We start from the raw sequence: 20,670 nt of genomic DNA, 5'->3' as shown, positions 1-20,670 counted from the left end.
AGGTTTCACTTTTATTTTGTATAAAATTTTGTGTGTAACTGTATTTTGCTGAGGAAATACTCCTTGGTCCTTGTCAGAATCTCAGGAGTGAAAGAAAGTGTCTTGGAGAGTTTTTCTACCTCTCAGTAGAGAGAGAGAGTTATACCACTTATTTCCTTTATTATGCATAAATTGAAACCAATTTTGTTTCAACTTTATTTGTAAAGTAGCACTTACCAGAGAACCAATTTCTGGGAAAGAAAAGATATAACAGACAAGTAGTGAAAATTCAGAGTACTGGTAAGGATCGTAGTGAAAGCTACCTTGTCTTTATTATCCTCAATGTGGAAAAAGTTATTATCCACAGAATTGTTATGTTTCATTCCATGGTCAGTCATCAAACAAGGAAGGAATAAACAAGATTCTTCACTGTTTCATCACGAGTATGCGCCTTGCTCAAAATGTATTAAAGGAGAGTATTTTCATGATGCTATTACTGAATAATTAAATTAGGCCAATGTTCTGTGGATGTGGAATAATGTAATTTACTATGTTGAATGATTAGCCAATCAGATTTCTCTCATTTTCTAAGGCAATGGATTGACTAAAATGTGACCATAAACAAAATAGATTTTATTAGGCATAATCTACTTTGTAAACAAATGAAATTAATTCTTTGCCTGACCTAAAGCTTTGAAAATGAAAGACCAAAATTGAACACATGCTTCCAATTTTGGTTCTGTTACTAAGATGACACTTAATATAAAAGTTACAATTTAACTTCCCCTCAAGTATTCCATACTTGATACTAAATGACTCTTAGAAATATGTTCATCAACAGATGGGAGCCACTTATGGCCTCATAAACTCCAAAGCAAGTGAAATTATCTCCGCCAAATAGAAAGATTACAAGAAAGCCTCATCTGGTTATCTCAGAGATGATTAATGCATTGCATGTTGGTTCAATGGTACAATGAATATTGACACATAATCACCCTTCCTATGAGAGAAATACGGAAGAGACGAATGCCAGTGGTCTATGTTTTTAATCAATCACTAAGCAATTTCAGCACGTGCCCTGTGTTTGGAGCTGAGCTCAGTGTGACAGAGGATGTGGAGGTAAGTGCCAGCACAGACCCTGTTCTAAAGGGATTGTCTCTCTTGAAAGAGAAGACTAGCATCCCTCAAGTGCTATGTGTGGATAACAGAGTGTATTATTACTTACTTGCATATTAACTGAACCAGTATAGATACTGTTGGAGTTCGGAGAAGCCGATGATCGATGAAAAGTGGTCAGGGAAGGATCATGGAGGACTTGAAACCAAAGTTATTTAGATTTGATTCAGCAGGAAATAGAATGTGCTGGCAATGAAGCTTTTGGAATTGAGAAATGACCTCAAGAAAATTAGTGTGGAATTTTCTTAAAACCATATCCTGTATTTTCCTTTTTGCTCTGTCTCCAGTGGTACCAGCCACCAATCTGTCTCCAGGCTATTCTGCTTCCACTCCTACCAGGCCCCCAGTCCATGCTCCACTTAGTCGGGAGAGTTTTATAAAACGTCAGTTCACATCATGTTATCACCCTGTCCGAGACCTCCGGTGGCTAATATTACACCTCTGATGAGACCCAAAGTCCTTCCTGTGATTTCCACGATCTGATTTTCCTACAAGATATGGTCCCACGCTCCCCTTTGATTTTATCTTAAGTCACTGTGTCCTTCTTGCGACAACCACACAGGTTCCCCCTGCATCCTTCCACCTGGCCAGGTGCATCCCCAGGCGAGGACTTTGCACTCGCTGCCCCTGCCTGAGATGTTTGTCTTAATGACCTCTGCTCCAGCAGCTTCTCCACAAATAGATCTTCTCTAGACGTCTATTTAGTGTAGTTTCTCCGTTCTTCCCACAACTCACTCTATGTCACATGGCTCTGCTTCAGCAATTGTTTTCTGGTTTATTTATTTGTTTATTGTTCATATCTACCTTCACCCAAAGAACATAAGTACCATGAGAGCAAGACCCTTGTCAGAGTTGTTTGCCCCAACACGTTTAAGAGTTCGCATATTAGATGCTCAATAAATACTTCAAATGAATGCCTTGCTTAATTAATTCTACTAGCAGGCAATGGCAGTAGTCTAGGCATGAAAAAAATGTGTATAAGTGTTCTATTGATAGTGAGAATAAACACTTTAGATGGAAAAAAATGAATAGAATTTGGTACCTGAGTACGGGAAGTGAAATAACAAATTAAGACAAGATCCCCAAGGTTACTGCAGAAGGGTGAGACTCTCGGCAGAAATAAAAAAGTGGTGGTTAAAAGCCACATTTCATGAGTATACACCACCTATAAAGCATGATGTATTTATTCCATTTGATTTCCACAACTCTATTAGGTAGGCCTCAGATGGGAGGTTGAGTCGGCTACCACCGAGTTGCTCAGTTAGATGTCCTATTCCAGTGAGTGACATTGATTTGGCAGAAAAGTATTGGTCTGATAGCCATTGACAATTGCAAGTAAAGCAGTGTGTGTATATTCATCCAAAACCCACTCTCACTAGTCAGCCTCTCCCTATGGCCTTGGTCCACGTTTCCTTTCACTAAAGCAGACTGAATTCCTGGCAGGGGTCAAGACAGGCAAACTGACCTTCTGTGCCAATTAGTATAAATATATCTCTCCTCGCACAGGAGGGAGCATGCTCTGAACTGGGGAATCTCAATGGATGGAGCCTGAGTCACAGATGAGGCAAGAGAGTCTTCCCATTGATCTGAGAACTGGTCTAGAAGTACAAGTCTTGTCTCTGGTGTTCACAGATGAATGATGCTCGGAACTATCCACTTTCAGTTATCATACTGGCTACAGGCTAGTAACTAGTGGCCTTCAGTTATGGGAGACCTTCAGAAAATTCCCCGTGTGGAGCCTGAGACTTCCCCTGTTGGGTACATTTTTTCCCCTGTTTGGAGAGTAGGTGGAATGAATAAGCTGTGATATTATTTCTGAGCAAGGTACACCAAGATGTGTTTGTTCCTTTCAAGGAGAAGATTACAGAATTGTATTCAGGAAAGGGAGGTGATGATGCCATCTCTGAAGGACCTTCAGAGAATTATGCTTGCTTGCTTTATGATATCAGTGTCTCTATAAATAGGTTAGACAGAAAATCCTGTTCATCAGTGTCTGGATGAGATTTGTGGTTGGATATCAACAGCAGCCCTGTTCCCCCCCTTGGCATCGCTGTTCCTAGGGCTCAAGTAGCTTTGGGCTAGTAGGGAATGGGTGGAGGAAGAAGCATTTCCCCAGGTATATGCCGCTTCCCGGGACTTGGACTCTGCCTAAAAACAGCAACAGAAAGCGTTGGACGGCCCCCAGCACCACCACCCCCCTTGGCCAGTGTCACAGTTGCACTTACCCAGGCTGGGCTGCAGATGGCAGGCGCCTCTCTGTGATCCTCCCATGTCCTGTAGGAGCTCAATCTGTACCAGCTCTGGGGAATGAGGTTGTATTGATACTGAAGACTCCCAGCCTCAGGCCAAGGGATCAGGATCAGTGCCGCTCCTACCGGCCTCATGAAGAAAGGGTGACCAAAAGAAAAACCCATGGCCATGACCATTGATGCCTCTTAGTATCCATTTCAGTGACATCTTGAATCAAGTACAGTCATCTTCAGGAGAAACAACTCATTTTGGAAACCCCAAAAGGCTTCAAAATTTAGATTGAAATAATATTCTTAAGATAAAACTGATAAAATTTATCTTAGTGCACGAAGAGATAAGACCTACACATATTCATTTTGATCAACACTTTGTTTTGACAGAGATCCGCTCATTCTGACCCCCTCATATGGTAACTCACTCTACTGCCCCTCGCCTCTCTGTTCTCCTGCTTTGCTATGAGTTTATGTCTTACATTCTTCCTTTGCATTCCTCCTCAGACTGAAATCCCAAAAAGAAATCCGTGTCGGCGTGGCCTCAAGATCACCATGGCATGATCTGGTGCCCATGGCAACTCTCTGTTCCTAGTACAGGGCCCAGGTAACCCATGGTAGCACCAACGTGTGAGGTGCCTGCTCTAGACTGAGAGGGTTGGGCCAGGCTTTGGGGAGGCAGTCTTGAGGAAAGCTGAGTTGTCAAATATGCAGGCAAGTAAGCCAGAGGGGCCTGTGTGTCACTTGAAGGTGCTGACCCAGGCAAATCTGATCTGGGGCTGGCAGATGCTTAACCAAATAAGACAAATGGAATGTGTTCCTGCCAGTGTCACTGTTGCTCGCACAGTGTGGCCGTTCCCAGAACTCAAGTAGCTTTGGACTGGTAGGCAATGGGTGGGGAAGAAACGGGCCCTTGCGTGTACACGGCTTCCTGGGACTGAGTTCTCACCATGCTGACACCCTCTACTCCACCATTACCTTGACTCAGTCATTCTCTTGGACTCTGCTTCTCTTTAAGGCTGATGTTATTTTTTTTTTTCTCTTTGCCAATAACGAGCCAAACCTCTCCATGTTTTCCAGTCTAGAGGCAGAGGGAAGATGGATAAATAGATTTAGCTAGTCACTGTCCACACCTGAGCAGAGGCTGTTGCTGCACACTTTTTCACTGGTGGCCAGCTAGCCTATGGATAAGCTGTCCTTAAAAAGCAGGTGCTCACTCCTAATTGGTGCCTATCCCCACCACTTCTTAGAGGAATAGGGCCTGTTGCTGTGGTCATTTCACTCTGAAGTTGGGAAGGCCGGCATTCTGGATGAGCTGTCCGATGTCAAGGGAAAATCAAGAAAGACACAGAGACAGGATGCATTAACATTTTGGAGGAACCAACTATGTGGTCAGGAACTGTACTAGGTACTTTAAAACTGCATTTATCTCATTCTCAAAAAGACTCCTTTCCTCTTGCCATCAGAGTGTCAGAATCAGAGGGCTGAGATTTTAGGATACATCTTGGGTAAATGGGTCCAAAGAGAACTTTTGTTCAAAGTTGGTTCTAGGTCACGGGGCTGCCTGCCCCGGGCAAGAGAACTCTTACAGAGTTCTCTTACAGAACTCTGCGTAGCCTAGTTCGGCTCCATAGGACTAGGTTCCATCTGGTCATAAGGTGCTCCTTTTCTCAGCCTTATTTTATGCGTATATACACAAACTCATTGTGAACACTTCCAAAGGGCAAGTGACACTTCCAAAGAACAAGGTGTTGGGATCCTGGACCCCAGCCCATGCCATCACTTCTATTTCAACATGTCTAAGAACAAATATTAGGATTCTCACTTTAAAAATGGGAAAACAGAGAACCAGAATGTTAATTGACTTCCTGTCACAACACTGGCTGTGCCTTTGTATATTCTCTCGTCTCTTAATATCTCCTTGCATTTTGGCCAGACTTCCAGAGACTGCCAACACCTGTGACTCTGCCTGAAGTTGTCTACCCTGGCCTCCCATAGAGCAGGCGAGAGTTGCCAGACCTCTTCCCTTTAGGAGCCATCAACCAAGGCTGATGGGATTTGATGGGATAACTCTGGAGCTTTGAAAGTTCCCCCAGTGGAACAGAAATCCAGTTCCTACTGTGCTAACTTGCTTAAAAATTCACCCTATGCTCTCTGCCTTCTCTTCCCTACCTTACTTCCCTACTGTCCTACAAGTATTTGTTAGAACGAACTCTAAATTAGCAACTTACACTCACATCCTTGACTCAAGGTCTGCTTCTAGGGAAACACAAATAAAGACACTGCCCTAAAAGGTGGGGAACCTGGTGCATCTGGCTCAAAATTCTTTATATACTTTATACTTTATGCTTTCGTGATCTATCCAACTACCGTGTTCCTGGCTTCACAAAAGCTTTCTTCTCTCTTGCACTTCCCTCGCCATCCCATGGAAGCACCCCACCCCTCTCCTCCACTGATCACCCATGTCTCTGACCCTCCCTGGTCCACCCCAAGTCAGTTTCCAATTCTAGTGTCGCCTCATGGACTCATTTCCTTTGCTTTCTAACCCATACCTGTAACACCACCACCTGCTCCCATGGAAGGAATGAAAGAGGGAAGGAAGGAAGGGAAGAAAAGAGAGAGAAAAAGAAAAGACAACACAAAAGCATTCCAACCCAGGGCAGCGGGCTCCTTCTCCCCATCATACTCCCCAAAACCAGAGCAAGAACTGTCTAGCAACTGCATTCTCTAGAAGAAGGTATTGGAGTCAAGGTTGCCTCCCCCCATGTCTCCTCCAGAACTCTCTCATACATACACATCTTTGTTGTTATCTTCAACTCAAGGGGATGAGAAGCTGGTTGACAATTATTAATTTTTAGAAAACTAAACATTAACATATTGGAGATATTAAGGAGCCATACTTCAAATCTATTAGATATCGAAAATTCCAGTGAAATATCAAAATCCTTGCAATGAAACATCCAATTATTCTACCTCTTTTATTGCAAATTGACTTTATTTGTGACTCTCATCCACACTTGACATGTGCAGGCGCACCAAAAGAAAAATTGTGAGGACCAAACATTCTGAATGCACATTATCATGTTGCAGCTCCTCATTAAAGTTTTGAGTTTCTTTAAAAAGCAAAATGTTTTGCCATTTCTTCCTGGGATGGACATAAAGAACTGGAATGTGTTCCTGACTTCTCCAAACTCACTCCACAGAGTGACTTTGGGCAAGTTATTGCACAAGTATTTTTATTTATCCATAAATTTAAAAACAATAGCCTCATTCTCTCAAGATAACTTAGAAGACAGATAAAATGATTAATCTATAAAAGCACAATTGTCTCTTTGTAGAGAAGCCTTATCTACTTACATACATTGAGGTTATGTCTGTTTTCAGCTTCGGATGGTCTTGCCAAACGAGTGAGCAGCCCTGTTCTTGGGAGAAACTTCCCCGCTGATGACATTTCACTACATCCTCAGTGCTCATATCTTAATTTTTCTTAGCTTTAACAGGAAAGAGAGAGAGAGAGAGAGGAATTAAATCCAAAATTGAAAGAACTGGCAAGTGCAATTATAATTTTAGTCCTTGCATGCAAGGTGACTATAGAAATTAGCTTGTTGGCTCAGCTGAAATAGCCTCACTGCTGAAACTATTGTTTTGTGTTCAAGCAGCTTAAATGATTTGAAGGTTGCAGCTTAGAGAGAGCTAGAATTCGCTAGTTTCTCTACCCTCTAGCTCCAAGTGTTCATTATTTCTTCCTGTGACTGTAGTTGTGATTTCTTTTCCTCTGTTTTCTTTCGCTGGCTTTGCCACCACTTCCATTGATCTTTTTTCCTTCCCATTTCTGTCTCTCAATTGTCCTCTGCCCTCTTTCTTCCACTCAGCTTTATCCCCATTGAACATTTATCATAGACTCTTAACTTTGTTGTGTTTTAAGTGAGAGAGAAGAGGAGAAAAGGATGTCAAAAGCAGAGGAAAACCAGTGATATTCACCTAGAAAATACTTGTCACATAGAGATGCTCATAAATAAACATTTAAGGAATAAATCCATAAAATATCTATCATTTATAGAGAACATACTTTGTGTTAAGCACTCTACACATATTTCTTATAATTCTACACTGCAAGGGAATGCTGTTTTTCTCTCCATTTTAGAGACAAGGAAACTGAAGCTTAGAAGAACTAAAATAGGTTAGGCAAGGTTGCTGTGATAGAAAATGAGAGAAAAGGGGCACGAAACCAGGTCCTCATGATTCAGAAATTCTGGTTCTCAACTGCCGTGCTCTCTTGTGACAGACATATGCTTGGTGCTTTACTTACATCAATTCATTTAATGGGAATTAAACAAGGAGTAAATTACTTGATATATTGTGCAGCTGAAAAAAACCACAAATGAGTGAGACTGAGGTCGGAAGCACAGCATTAGCAATAGCTTTGTCAAGTTGGGCCTGTTATGTCATCTCCCTGAGCTTCGAGTCCTTCATCTGTAGAATAAACATATCCGTGTCTTGTCTTTGGGTTGATGCAGCAGTTAAATGAGCTTGCTCCATTCCCCCTGGCTTTTATACTGGGCAAAGAAAATGAAGAAGAATATTCTGGAGAGAGAAAATAAGTCACAGAGACAGGAAACAAATGATTTTGCACAGTCCACACTTTCTCCAAGAAACCCTCCCTGCCCTCCAAGCTGGATTGAATGCCCCTTTTTAATGCTCTCCTGGCATCACCTTCTTCCTGTCTTGCCACCTGCCATAAGTGTGGTAATTCTTGATTGTCTTTTCTGTATCTCCCTTCCCCTCCCCTGCCCCTGCCCCTGCCCCTGCCCCTGCCCCTGCCCCTGAGGCCGCCCCATACTAGCAGGGACCAGCTGAGACTTAGCTGGCTATTCCTCCAAAATGCAGCCCAGAGCCTGGCACACAGTTAGTGCTCAGGAGACATTTGATCAGTGAATAACTGAAGCTGAAGAGTAGGAGATGAGGATAAGAAGGAGACAGGGCGGATGGTGCTGGATACTAGGATTGCATGATCACACCGTTCCCAACTGTCCCGGTGTCCTAGTAGAAACGCAGTCAGTCTTCACCCCTCATATAACTGAGCCATTAGTTTCCGAAGCCCTTGGCCTACGACTTGAGAGAAACAGCTCTGGGACAGAGGGGCCGGGCAGAGACACGCTGGTTTGCATCCTCAGAAAGCACCAGCTTTCAGGCATCCCACCCACTGCTTTCCTTGCCCTTATTAACCACTAGAAATAACTAGATCTTCACGATGGTATGAAGACATCTAACTGCATTCATATCTAGATCGAAAATAAATCACAAAAGATGCATTCTTAAAAGTAATACTGTGCAATTAAACTAGAAAACTATCAAAACGAATGACAGGAAGGGACACATCTAATTACCAATATTATCATCATCAACTTTATCTGTTAATTGCCCATCAAGGTCCCCCCACAATGGACACAGGCACCGTGGATACTTTTTGAGCCCAGAAAAAAAAAACTGGGCTCATGAGTTGTCCTTCTTCCCAAGCTGTGTGCCTTAAACAACTTGCTTAATGTTTTTGAGGCTCCGTACCTTCATCTAGGAAATGGAAGTGGAAGATTATCCTAGCAGTAGGTGATAGTGTGTTACGGGTCTGACACATAGCATAGCAGGCACTCAAAACTGGCAGATGTGTGATCACCATGACAGCTCTAACTAACGCCTTCTAAGGCCCATAAACTCGGGTGGCACCTCTACCAGCCAACAACTTCCAAATCTGTATACTCCGCGTCGGAGTCCTGCTACTGAGACCCCTATCTCTCAAGGGCACCTCAAACTCAAAGGGTCTGAAATTGAAAGTAGTGAATACTTAAACCACCCCATAGCCTTCCATGATATCTGCTACTCCTATTTCCCCGGTCTGGGAAATGGGGGGGCAGAATTCCTTATGCTTTTTTTGCCCCCACTCGTCCACTCTTCCAGTCTGATTAATTTCCTGAATTTGCCCCAGATAATTCCCTTTTCCTGCATTCTTACCTCATTGTCTTGGCTCCTCTCCTAAGGGACAGTCACAGTTGTCTTCTCGATGACCCCCTTCCCCCCAGCTCCACCTGCCCACTGCTGCTAGAATGTTCGTTCCAAACCCCTGCCTTGTCGAAAATCCCTGCCATCTACATGGTAAAGTCTAGACTCTTTATATGTCATGTACATGTCATCTAGACTATATGGGCACAAGGATTCACCCCACCTGCCTCTCCCTCTAATCTCCATCTGTCCCCCAAGTGTCTTCTCCATGTCAGCCTGTACTGTCTTTCCTATCCGTGACTTGTTGACCTGTCAACTCCCCAGTATCCTCCTAGATTCATCTCAGACATCACTTCTCTTTGAAATTTGCCCCAAAATATTTCCTCAGAAAACCTAAGTATTCTTGTCTCTGTTCCCTGATACCTTATGTATCCTTTCACTATGGCAATTATCACATTTTTTCATAAACTGCTTATTTTTGTAATGTTTATTTATTTGGGGGGGTTCAGAGACAGAGGGAGAGAGAGAGAATCCCAAGTAGGCTTTGTACTGTCAGCTCAGAGGCCAGCATGGGGCTCGATCTCACAAACCACGAGATCATCACCTGAGCCAAAATCAAGAGTCAGACCCTTAACTGACTAAGCCCTACCCAGGCGTCCCCATAATGTGCTTATTTTTATCAATACATTTAAATTTCGACTTCCTCAAGAGGCCATACAATTTATCTATTTTGCCTTTGTTTGTACAATGCCAAACACAGCATAGAGCGGTAGCTCAATACATGCATTATGAACGAATGATCAAAGTCCTTGAGTTACATGATAGCACAATAGCAGATGAAGTCGTACCGAACGAAGTACACTTGTCAATTGCATAAAGCCAGTGTGTGTCAATTGCCCGAGTACAGGGAACTACAGGAATGATCATTGTTCTTCAATTAAATTCAAAACATATGTTTATTCGAGAGACTATTCTAGATACTAGTGGAAGTTCCATAGACTTACAACACTGCACACTGACCTTTAATAAGTTTAAAATGTATGGGAGAGGGGCGCCTGGGTGGCTTGGTCGGTTAAGCGTCCGACTTCGGCTCAGGTCACGATCTCGCGGTCCGTGAGTTCGAGCCCCGCGTCAGGCTCTGTGCCGACAGCTCAGAGCCTGGAGCCTGTTTCAGATTCCGTGTCTCCCTCTCTCTGTGACCCTCCCCCGTTCATGCTCTGTCTCTCTCTGTCTCAAAAATAAACGTTAAAAAGAAAAATTAAAAAATAAAAATAAAAAAAAATGTATGGGAGAGATAGTCACCTAAACAACCGACTCTAACAACTAACCAGGGTAAAATGAAAGGTGCTAAACAAAAGGCTTTAACACCAAACCAGGTCAGACTTGTTACCCCCTGCTGTCGCACTTCTGCTCCCCAGGCCTCCATTAGCATGCTGCTGAGCCTTTGCCGCTATGGTAACCGATTCATTATGTAATTCATTATGTAATTATGTGCTTAATGTATTTTTCCCTGTAAGAATATTAGCTCCATGTGGGCAAGGATCACACTCATCTTATCCACCCCTCCATCCCTGGCATCTACCCCGCTACCTAATATGTAGTAGACCCTCAATGACTTCAGGGGGAGAGAGGAAGAGCAATTAATGTCAATGTTGAGGAGCAGAGAAGACTTCACAGAGGATGTATATGGACACAGAGGCCTTAAAAACTAACAACAGGGCCCTCAAATTTACTGCACGGTTCATGAAAAGTCCGTATTTTTTCCCATTAGGTTTCTTTGAACACTCATTGTTCTCATCTGTAGTGATAATATCTTTTAACTAACTTGGCAAGCATGTCCATTCTTCAAAGGTATTTATGGAAAACTATAGCTCTCTGCCATAGTTTACAATTTGGCTATGCCTAAAAGAGTTTCCCCAGTGAGAAAATAAAATAATGATGTGAGCTGGAATAAATCACTTTTTTCACAGGTGGCACAGACTAAGTGCTAATGCTGCTGTGAAGAGAGCAGAATCCCTCGCTGGAGTCCTGGGCGGTTTTCAAGGAGACAGCAGGATTTTTCTGTCAACAGGATTTCTATAAAATCTAAGAGATTTGGAAAGTTCTAGCAAGGGGAAGAACATGAGTGAAGGGTGTTGAGAGCCCGATGGAAGCAAGTAGAAGACAGCATGTGTCGAGATGGGAGCAGAGCACAAAGTGACAAGCCCAGTGGTGACACAGTACCGATGCCAGCTAAGGAATCCGGTCTTTGGTTTATATATAGTTGAGCCAGTTCCAGATTTTAAAGGGATGAAAAGTTAAAATGTTTTAGGAAGACTATTTTGGCAATAATCTTCAGAGAAACCAATTAGTAGGATACTAAAGAATATCCAGTTAAGAGGTAATAAATAAAAAAGATTTTTAAAGACATTATGAGATGTAAATTAACCAATTTACTTTCTGATTGTTAAGGCATCTCTCAGATTTTGTGAGTGGGTGGCCAGAATGTAATAGAACCATTTCAGAAATAGAAAAAAGCGCAGGAGGAGCCACTTTGAGAAGGAACAGGAGACGTTTGGCTTTATAGACATTCACTTTGAGGACAAGCAGAATGAGGTGTCCTGAAGGAAAATGAAGACGTAAAAGTCTACTCTTTTTATATTATCATCGGCATTATGATGATGGTGGTAGAATTTCATTAGTATAACCTGCAAATTTAAAATACCATCAACCTCATAGCCAAATTATGGAAGTGGTCCAAGTACCCATCGACTGACGAATGAATAAAGAAAATGTGTGTGTGTGTGTGTGTGTGTGTGTGTGTGGTGGAATATTACTGAGCCATCAAAAATCAAAAAGAATGAAATCTTGCCATTTGCAAAGACGTGGATGGACCTAGAGAGTATTAAACTAGGTGAAATAAGTCAGAGAAAGACAAATACCACATGATTTCATTCATATGTGGGATTTAAGAAACAAAAAAAAAAAAATGAACAAAGGAAAAAAAATAAAGACAAACCAAAAAATGGATGCTTAGCTACAGAAAACACTCTGATGTTTACCAGAGGGGAGGGGGGTGGGGAGATGAGTGAAACAAGTGATGGGGATTAAGAGTATACTTACCATGTTGAACACTGAGTAACGTATAGAACTGTTGAATCACTATATTATACACCTGAAATTAAGATAATACAGTATGTCAATTATATTGGAATTAAAATTGAAAACTTAATTAAAAATAATAATTTAATACAATATAATACAGTTCATCTTGATTTTAGTAATCCAAACCCTTCCATCATGGAAAGTCTTTTCTGTGATTGAAGAAAATGGAATGGGGATGGGGTGGGGAGGGAGGGAGGCCACCACACCCTATAATGGTTTTCATAATGTGAGTGATGGTGGACTAAAACATGCTAGAGGAAGGTCTAGTGACCATTCAACAAGAAGCCTCCTGGGGTGTCACTACTTAGAATGAACCCTTAGCCCATCTCTTGATTTAATCATAGCTGAGGAAACGGACTAGTACTAAATACACTATCAGGAGATTGAAGTCTCATTTATGAGCAATGAAACTTTCCCTCATGTAGTTATCTCCCTAGCTGAACTAGTCATTAGAAAGTAGCTTGAAGAACATGGACTTCCAGCAAAGGGAAGTGGATAAACGTGTAGGGTATCTCATCAGGTGTGTTGTGAGGGCTCATGTGACATCCCTACCCATAGCAGAGTATTTGTCTCTACTTACTAAAATATTCACACCCGCCATATTTGATGTCCTTCTCCCCTAGATGGTATGAGATGAGCTTGTATTTTTTTACTTTCGTTTGCAATACTCTCTTGAGTGGTACCCCAAATGCCATTACTGCCTGCAGAGTGCCTGGGGAGCTTGTTTAAGGTAGAGTCAAGAGCCCCACTCCCAAAGATTCTGCTCCCGAGTGTCCACAGTGAGGCCTGGGAGGCCTGGGAAGCAGATTGCTGGCAAGCCTCCAGAGGTTCCCAGGCAGCCTTGAGTGACTTTGAACCAATCTGATTTGGCAGGCAGGTAAGGCTCCGAGCCCTCCTTGCCTACTTTAGCATGAGCAGCTCTACGTGTACCTATTTTATTTGTGTTCTCTTCTGCCAAAGATTTGTTTGAATACAGATTTTCAGCACCTTGACAAGAATTGGTAAATTATTTATCTGAATTAACCTTGACCTTTTGATTAACACTTTTTCTTTGACAAGGTTATAAAACAATTATTTGGAAGCCCATCATTTAGTTAAAAGCACATTTACTGCAAGAAATAAAGCAGAAGAAACTTCTATTTCCATGAAAAGCTTTTTCCTCAGTCATTGCTCTCCAATATAAATGAAAATATAAAATTTCTGAATACCATATTGTCTGAGGCACTAGCTGATGTTTAAATGTGTACTGGTCATGAAAAAGATGCTGAATTTCTCCTTCCACTTGGTATTTGAAGAAAATCTAAAATATTCCGAGTAAAAATGATTGTATTTTAAAGTGACTATTTGTGCATGTAAAACTCCGATTTTGTGTGCGTGAGAAGGATGTCCTGGTTATGTGCAAGGAGTCGTCTTACACACACTGTTTTTCCTATTTGCAATGACAAACAAGCTGACACTAGTCCCTTCTATTTAAAAAAGAAGAAATTATAATCTTGATACAGTCAAGGTATAACCACTATGAATGTTTAGGAGGAGCTTAAAAAAAAACCATAAGGTGACACGGGAAAGAACACCATGCTAGACAGTTTTGTGAATTTATTTTTTTTATTTCATTACATATGGCACGAAGGCTGGTGAAATGTAGTACAATTGTGTAAGTAAATCCTGTTAATAGATACACAGATTCATTTTGTGCTGTATCTTGAAATAAACAATCCACCTGTGGTCTTTAAAAATTGCACTTAATCAACAATTATTGGTTGACTGTTTTCTATGTGCCAGGCAACATGTTACGTACCAGAGATCCAAAAGAGAACAAAAAAGATAAGACCTCTGTGGTCATGTTCTAGTGCAAGAGGTGGGAGTGGGGTGGGGGGTGGGGGGGAGACAACACAGAAGTAAGTAAATAAAATCCTTTCGCATTGCAATAAATGCAATGAGGAAAGTAAGCAGAGTTCTTATTTGGGAACCTTACATGGGAGAGAATCTCAGAAGAGAACATAATTTAGACAAGGTGGACAGGGAAAACCTCCCTGCAGAAGTGACTTTCTAAGAGCAAATAGAAGAACCAGGCATTCTGGCTACTAAGAGCTTGAATAACATGGTGAGAAGTGGTCAAAGAACTGAAAAAATGGAAGTTGCAATGAGCTGGAAGGTTAAAGGATGGTGGTCAGAGAGATGATGGAGGTGGCACAGGCACTGGTGATGACACGGTCTATGAGAAATGAATAACACCTCTATTAAAGGCGAGGTGGTCAAGGAACTGAGAGTTTATTGGGTGTCAGAGTCACCACACACAATGACAAGAAGGGGTATGAGAAGCAAAGTCTGAGCTAGAAGCTAAAGTCTTCAGTGCATGAAGCAGAAAGGACAAGGGTACAGGCAGACGACAGCATGCGGAGGGAGAAGGGAGGCTCAGTAGGACACGTGTGCTTGACAGAAGCAGAAGCTTTTGCCAAGGGACATGTCCTGGAAGCAGCAGTGAATTGCAGGGAAATAGTGCCCTGACTTCTGGCTGGAGGGACAAGTGGTTCAAGGAAATAAACTTTTGTCTACTTGAGAAAGTGCAAGGGCAGCAGAATCTTGGGGGCCAGCCAGGTTCCATGTAGAGAAAGTCCTGGGAAACAAACATTCCAGAAGTCTCCAGAGTTTAAAGGGGAATTTGATGACCACAAACAGAAGGTCCAGAGGGCACAGTGGAAAGCTGATTTTGTTTTTGTTCTTGTCAATGGGGCAGGGAGGGAACTAATTAAGGTACATCTAGAGACACACAAATTATAGTCTGGATAATAATGGACAACTGGGGAACCTTGAAATTCACTAGGTCAATGGGATAAAACATTATTACTACACCATAAAATATTAATAATAGCAATTATTATTTACAGTTGTAATAGTAGAAGAAGTAGCTGCAAAAATATATTGGCAATTTTATTTCAGGCCTGTACTAAGTACTTCCCATGCAGTCAACCAATAACCCCATGATCTTCCAAAGCTCAAGTCAAATTTCAGATCATCTGTGAAAATTTAATGGACTACAGGTAATTGATCAGAGTAAAGATGGATTCAGGGCTTTGAAGTCATCCTGGCAGTCTCCAGTATGACAGAAGACAAATGGTTTTAGACTTGAAACACCAAACAGTTGGCTCAATGCTATGGAAGATTTGGGCAGCTGTTTTATGGGGCTACCCAAGTTGATGTATGGTGATCAGGGGTTACTCACACAATCTTCTTGCACTAGAAAGAAGCAATTCCCACCCCCACCCCACTTAAAGCCTAGCTAGTAGAAGGACCATGATGCTTTGAGGTGGCTTCCATCCACAGTGCAAACTGTTTCTCTGCTCTTTTGCTCAATTTGCTAGAATATTACTAATCAACTTGGAAGATTTCATTCCATTTATTCATTTGTTCACTCAATAAATATGTGAGAGCAATTACTATAGGCTCCAGGCCATTCTAGACACTGGGGATACAGTGGATGGACGGATGGATGGATGTCAGATAGATGGATAGATAGATATCCTCCTCTAGGGAACTTCTCCCACCACTTCTTCCAGCACTAGGCTGGTGGCCCCATTTATTATTCCCACAGCACACCATTTGTTGATTGGTTTTTCCAATAACATGCTGACAATTCTGTATGTATATTTTCAGGCCAGTCTTCTCCTCAACCATCCTTTTCAAGTGTAAGTGAGATCATGTTACTTCCCTGCTACTTCCCTAGTTTACCCACAGTAAAAGCCAAAGTCCTTACAATTTTATCTCTAGGAGAGGATTCCATCTTGGAAGTCCTGTCTTCCATGTATTCCCTTCTGCAGTCATTGCAAGAGCTGTAGGAAGACGTAGTCGGATGAACAGTAGATGGTTGGTAGGCTGATTCATCCCACTGACATGAGAACTAAATTCTTATTCTACTTTCCATACAATTTTATGTAGCAGGACATCAATTAGACTTTTGAAAAAGACAAAGTTTTCATACACGAATGAAATTGTATGGTTATAATTACTAAATTATTATGATAAATGAATATTCTGAAATAAAACATTGTCCGAGGGAAAAAATATCTCCTTTTGCAAGTGCTTGAAAAACTGAAATGGTCATGAGGATTTTATAATTTGCCTTGCTGCAATTTTAAGTTGTAATTTGTAACTTTAAACTCTTCCGTGCATCACAGAATACCCCAAAAGCAGCTACATTTTGTATCTACATTCAGATGCACTAATTAATTAATGCTTGAAGGTAACACATTCCTGAATAGCTCAAGAATCATTGACCTACAGGATGATGAAGTACATTCTAATGTGTTACAGACAAAGCTAAAATGAAAATTCAGGACACCCTCCTTTCCATCTTGTGGCCAGTGTGTGCGTGTGTGCGTGTGTGTGTGTGTGTGTGTGTGTGTGTACCTTGTAAGGTTGTGTAATTGATAACCATAGTTAACAAAGATAGCACAGAAAACAATAACCAACTTACTATGATCATACTCAAATCAATACTAGTAGGTTTAGCCAAATAATACTCAAGGTAATTTAGCTTGAGAAAATCTATTAATATAATGCAGCACATTAACACTAAATAAATGATAACATGTAAGTAACAAAATATGTATAATATAAAATGTGAAACTTTGGCTCAAAATGATGCTTGGATACCATTTTTCATTGTTATATTTTCTCTGAAGAAACTTACTACAAAATGTGTATTCAGCATGCTTTGCTAAATTGTTCTGGCAGCTTATATGAAATGTGCTCTCCTCAATAGTATTGTAAAACAAATATGTTCAGATCCTTGTATACTCACGTTTGTGAATGCGCTTTCAACATTTCTCCTTCTCTATTTTAACAGAACCTCAAGTTCCACATCACTGAGGATCCCAAGGGAAAAAAGGAAAATCTTCTGCTCAACTCTGAGAGGCCAATGAGGGTCTTAACAAAGACCAGCCACTCACAAGGAGAGGATCGAGTTTTGGGGAAGACCACAGGGCCACCAACAATTAAGCTGATTGCAAAACATCAAGGAACTAGGACTGTTTTCAAGAAGTTCAGTGAAATGAAGTGGCCATTGGACATACACCCTTTAAATAAAAGTTTAATCAAAGACAACAAATGGAAGGAAACAGATGTGGCCCAAGAGAAACGCAGGTCTTTCCTTCAGGAGTCTTGCAAAAAATATGGCGGGGTGAGTCGTCCTCAATCACATCTTTTTCATATGGTGTCCAGGATCTATGTGGAAGATAAACACAAAATCTTATATTGTGAAGTACCCAAGGCTGGCTGCTCCAACTGGAAGAGAATTCTGATGGTGCTAAGTGGGTTGGCTTCCTCTGCGTACAACATCTCCCATGATGCTGTTCACTATGGGAAGCATTTGAAAAAACTAGATAGCTTTGACTTAAAAGGGATATATACTCGTTTGAATACCTACACCAAAGCTGTTTTTGTTCGTGATCCCATGGAAAGATTAGTGTCAGCATTTAGGGACAAATTTGAACACCCCAATAGCTATTACCATCCAGTATTTGGGAAGGCAATTATAAAGAAATATCGGCCAAATGCCTGTGAAGAAGCATTAAATAATGGATCTGGGGTCAAATTCAAAGAGTTCGTCCACTATTTGCTGGATTCCCACCGTCCAGTAGGAATGGACATTCACTGGGAAAAGGTCAGCAAACTCTGCTATCCATGTTTAATCAACTATGATTTTGTAGGGAAATTCGAAACTTTGGAAGAAGATGCCAATTACTTTTTGCAGCTGATTGGTGCTCCAAAAGAGCTGAAATTTCCAAACTTTAAGGATAGGCATTCTTCTGATGAAAGAACCAATGCTCAGGTCGTGAGACAATATTTAAAGGATCTGACTCGAACTGAGAGACAATTAATCTATGACTTTTATGACTTGGACTATTTGATGTTTAATTATACAACTCCATTTTTGTAGTTTGCATTAATCTTCTAAAACCCTGTATTTACTTCATGATGATGGCCTCAAATCAGCTAACTGTAATTTTCCTGCAGTTCTCTGTATGAGAGAGAATTTAACCAAGTGTAGTTGTCTTGATTTAATGAAGATTTTTACCAAATAGTATGACACCAATTCGCACAAAGTTATAGGAAAATTACCTTACAGAGACATGTAAACAAGTTGAGTTGCTTTAGAATGTTTGGAAAATAGCTGCTTTTGCATTATGGATTATATTATAGAAGCAATAACCTAGCCAGCTGCTACATTAGCTTCAACAGCCTCTTGCAATGATAGAAAAAGGGATCTAAAATAGCATGAGTGTATGTCTACATCCTGGAATTTGTTGTCTAAAGTGCATGGATATATTTTTAGCAGTCTGTGACATATTACTCGAACCTTGGAGAGTTTTCTTACACCCTGGAAATCTTTCTATCAACTGCAATGATAAATCCATTTTGAAATAATATTTTGGACCTAGGCATTTAAGTTTAGATTGGAAGGCATTATGTGATTTACAATATGAGAATATAGCAGAAAAACCAGATGAGGCTATGGCTTTTTATATTCAACAGCCAATAAAAAATACACAACATGCTAAGATCAAAGCAACAAAAACAACCTTCCTCTTCCAGAAAAAGTTAGGGGAATTGATTCTGTTTTCTTCTGAGCCCTCTGTGCAGAGACAAAATGAACATAACCACTAAAGGTCCTCGCTTCTGAAGCAGGCAGTTGAGAAGTTTAAGTCTCATCAGATATAAATGTGCTCCTAATTTCTGGTTTAATTGGGCAGGGGGGAAATTGTTTCAGGATGGAATAATCATCAAAAACAAAAGTTGCCACTCTGAATATGGGCCTCAAACAATAACAAAGTTTTATAAGAGTATTATTTGAATCAAAGCATCGTGTGCATAGCTTTATATGTGGAATGTACTCTAAGAATAACTTTTGTTTCCAGTCTAATTACTTAGCTTAGGAATGACTTTTTAAAAATGCCTATACCACTTCAAAGATAGGTTATATTCTAGAGAATAAACAAAACAAGAGCCCCTAGAAATATTTTTAATAGGCTTATGCATAAACAAATTCAGGAGTTTTCTTTTTAAGTTCAAATATTCTATCCTAACACAGTCAAATACCATTGCATTCAAATATTAAATCCAAGTTTTGGGAAAACAGGACCATGTGTCACCCCTATCGAAAGTTGTAATGCATTTTGGAAATTTTTTCCAGCGGACCCTAAATTTGAAGACACGTTTGGATGGGAACTTATTTTAATTGGTTGACTATTTGAGTTAAGAAGACCACATGTCATTGAAACTCTGTTTAAATGCAGTTCTCGAACATGTTCTTCTTCCCAAACTCTCATTTTTTTCCTCGTCGATAAATATTCAGTAACGTCTCGCAAAGAAAAGTAGGTATTAATATTTAAATATTAATAGACCAAGATAGTTACCGTGGTCCTTATTTCATTTGGATTTTCCATTTCATGGCTGAGTATTCATGAATTGCTTCACTCAACACACGCCTGCCTTGTCCCATCGGTGTCTCCCAAGGAGTAGGTACCTGCAACGGCCTGCCAGATCCTAAGTGTTAAGCCTTCTAACCCAACCTTTTACTACTTTCCACTCCATTTACTCTTGCCTCTAGACCATACACTTAAGCTGTGCTCTCTGTTTTTAAGGAGTTTTACTCTAGAGTAATCCCAATTGTATAAATTTTGCTGTACCATGTAGAGTGGATTCCTTGTAACTTGGAGACAATGAAATTATCTTTTTATGGAGAAAGAGACAGAATGGAAACTATGCCAAGAAGCCTGAAATTTTATTCCTAAACCACACACACACAAAAACTAATTTTAGATGGAATCTGCTATAAAGTATAGGAGCAGTTTTCTCAACGTTATTCCTAAAATCTTATCGGGAACAAACAAAAAACCCTTCTTTTCATAACTTTGGAAGAAAAAAATGGAAAAAAGTGCCTTAACTCTCTCTTTTTAACATTTCTAACGCACTTGAGAGAATGGAATATATATGTATATATATACATATATATGCACATATATGCACACATAAACATGTGTTTGATGTGTATGCATATATATATATATATATATATATATATATATATGTACAAACAGACACATAACTCTGGCACTGGTGGGAGAGAAGAGAGCTG

General features: G+C 40.6%; 1 protein-coding gene across 1 annotated transcript in view; it reads left to right on the top strand.

Annotated features, from left to right (window-relative positions):
• Positions 1-20,096, top strand: part of CHST9 (carbohydrate sulfotransferase 9) — a 41,891-nt gene extending 21,795 nt beyond the window's left edge. The window contains exon 4 of the mRNA XM_042961566.1: positions 17,380-20,096. Within this exon, the coding sequence (XP_042817500.1) occupies positions 17,380-18,471 (1,092 nt within the window). The 3' untranslated portion in view covers positions 18,472-20,096. The remainder of the gene's footprint in view (positions 1-17,379) is intronic.
• Positions 20,097-20,670: the final 574 nt, after the last annotated feature.

Source organism: Panthera tigris, chromosome D3, assembly GCF_018350195.1.
Source record: "Panthera tigris isolate Pti1 chromosome D3, P.tigris_Pti1_mat1.1, whole genome shotgun sequence".
Lineage (NCBI taxonomy): Eukaryota > Metazoa > Chordata > Mammalia > Carnivora > Felidae > Panthera > Panthera tigris.
Note: the sequence above shows the minus strand (reverse complement) of the source record. Positions and strands in the feature narration are given on the sequence as shown.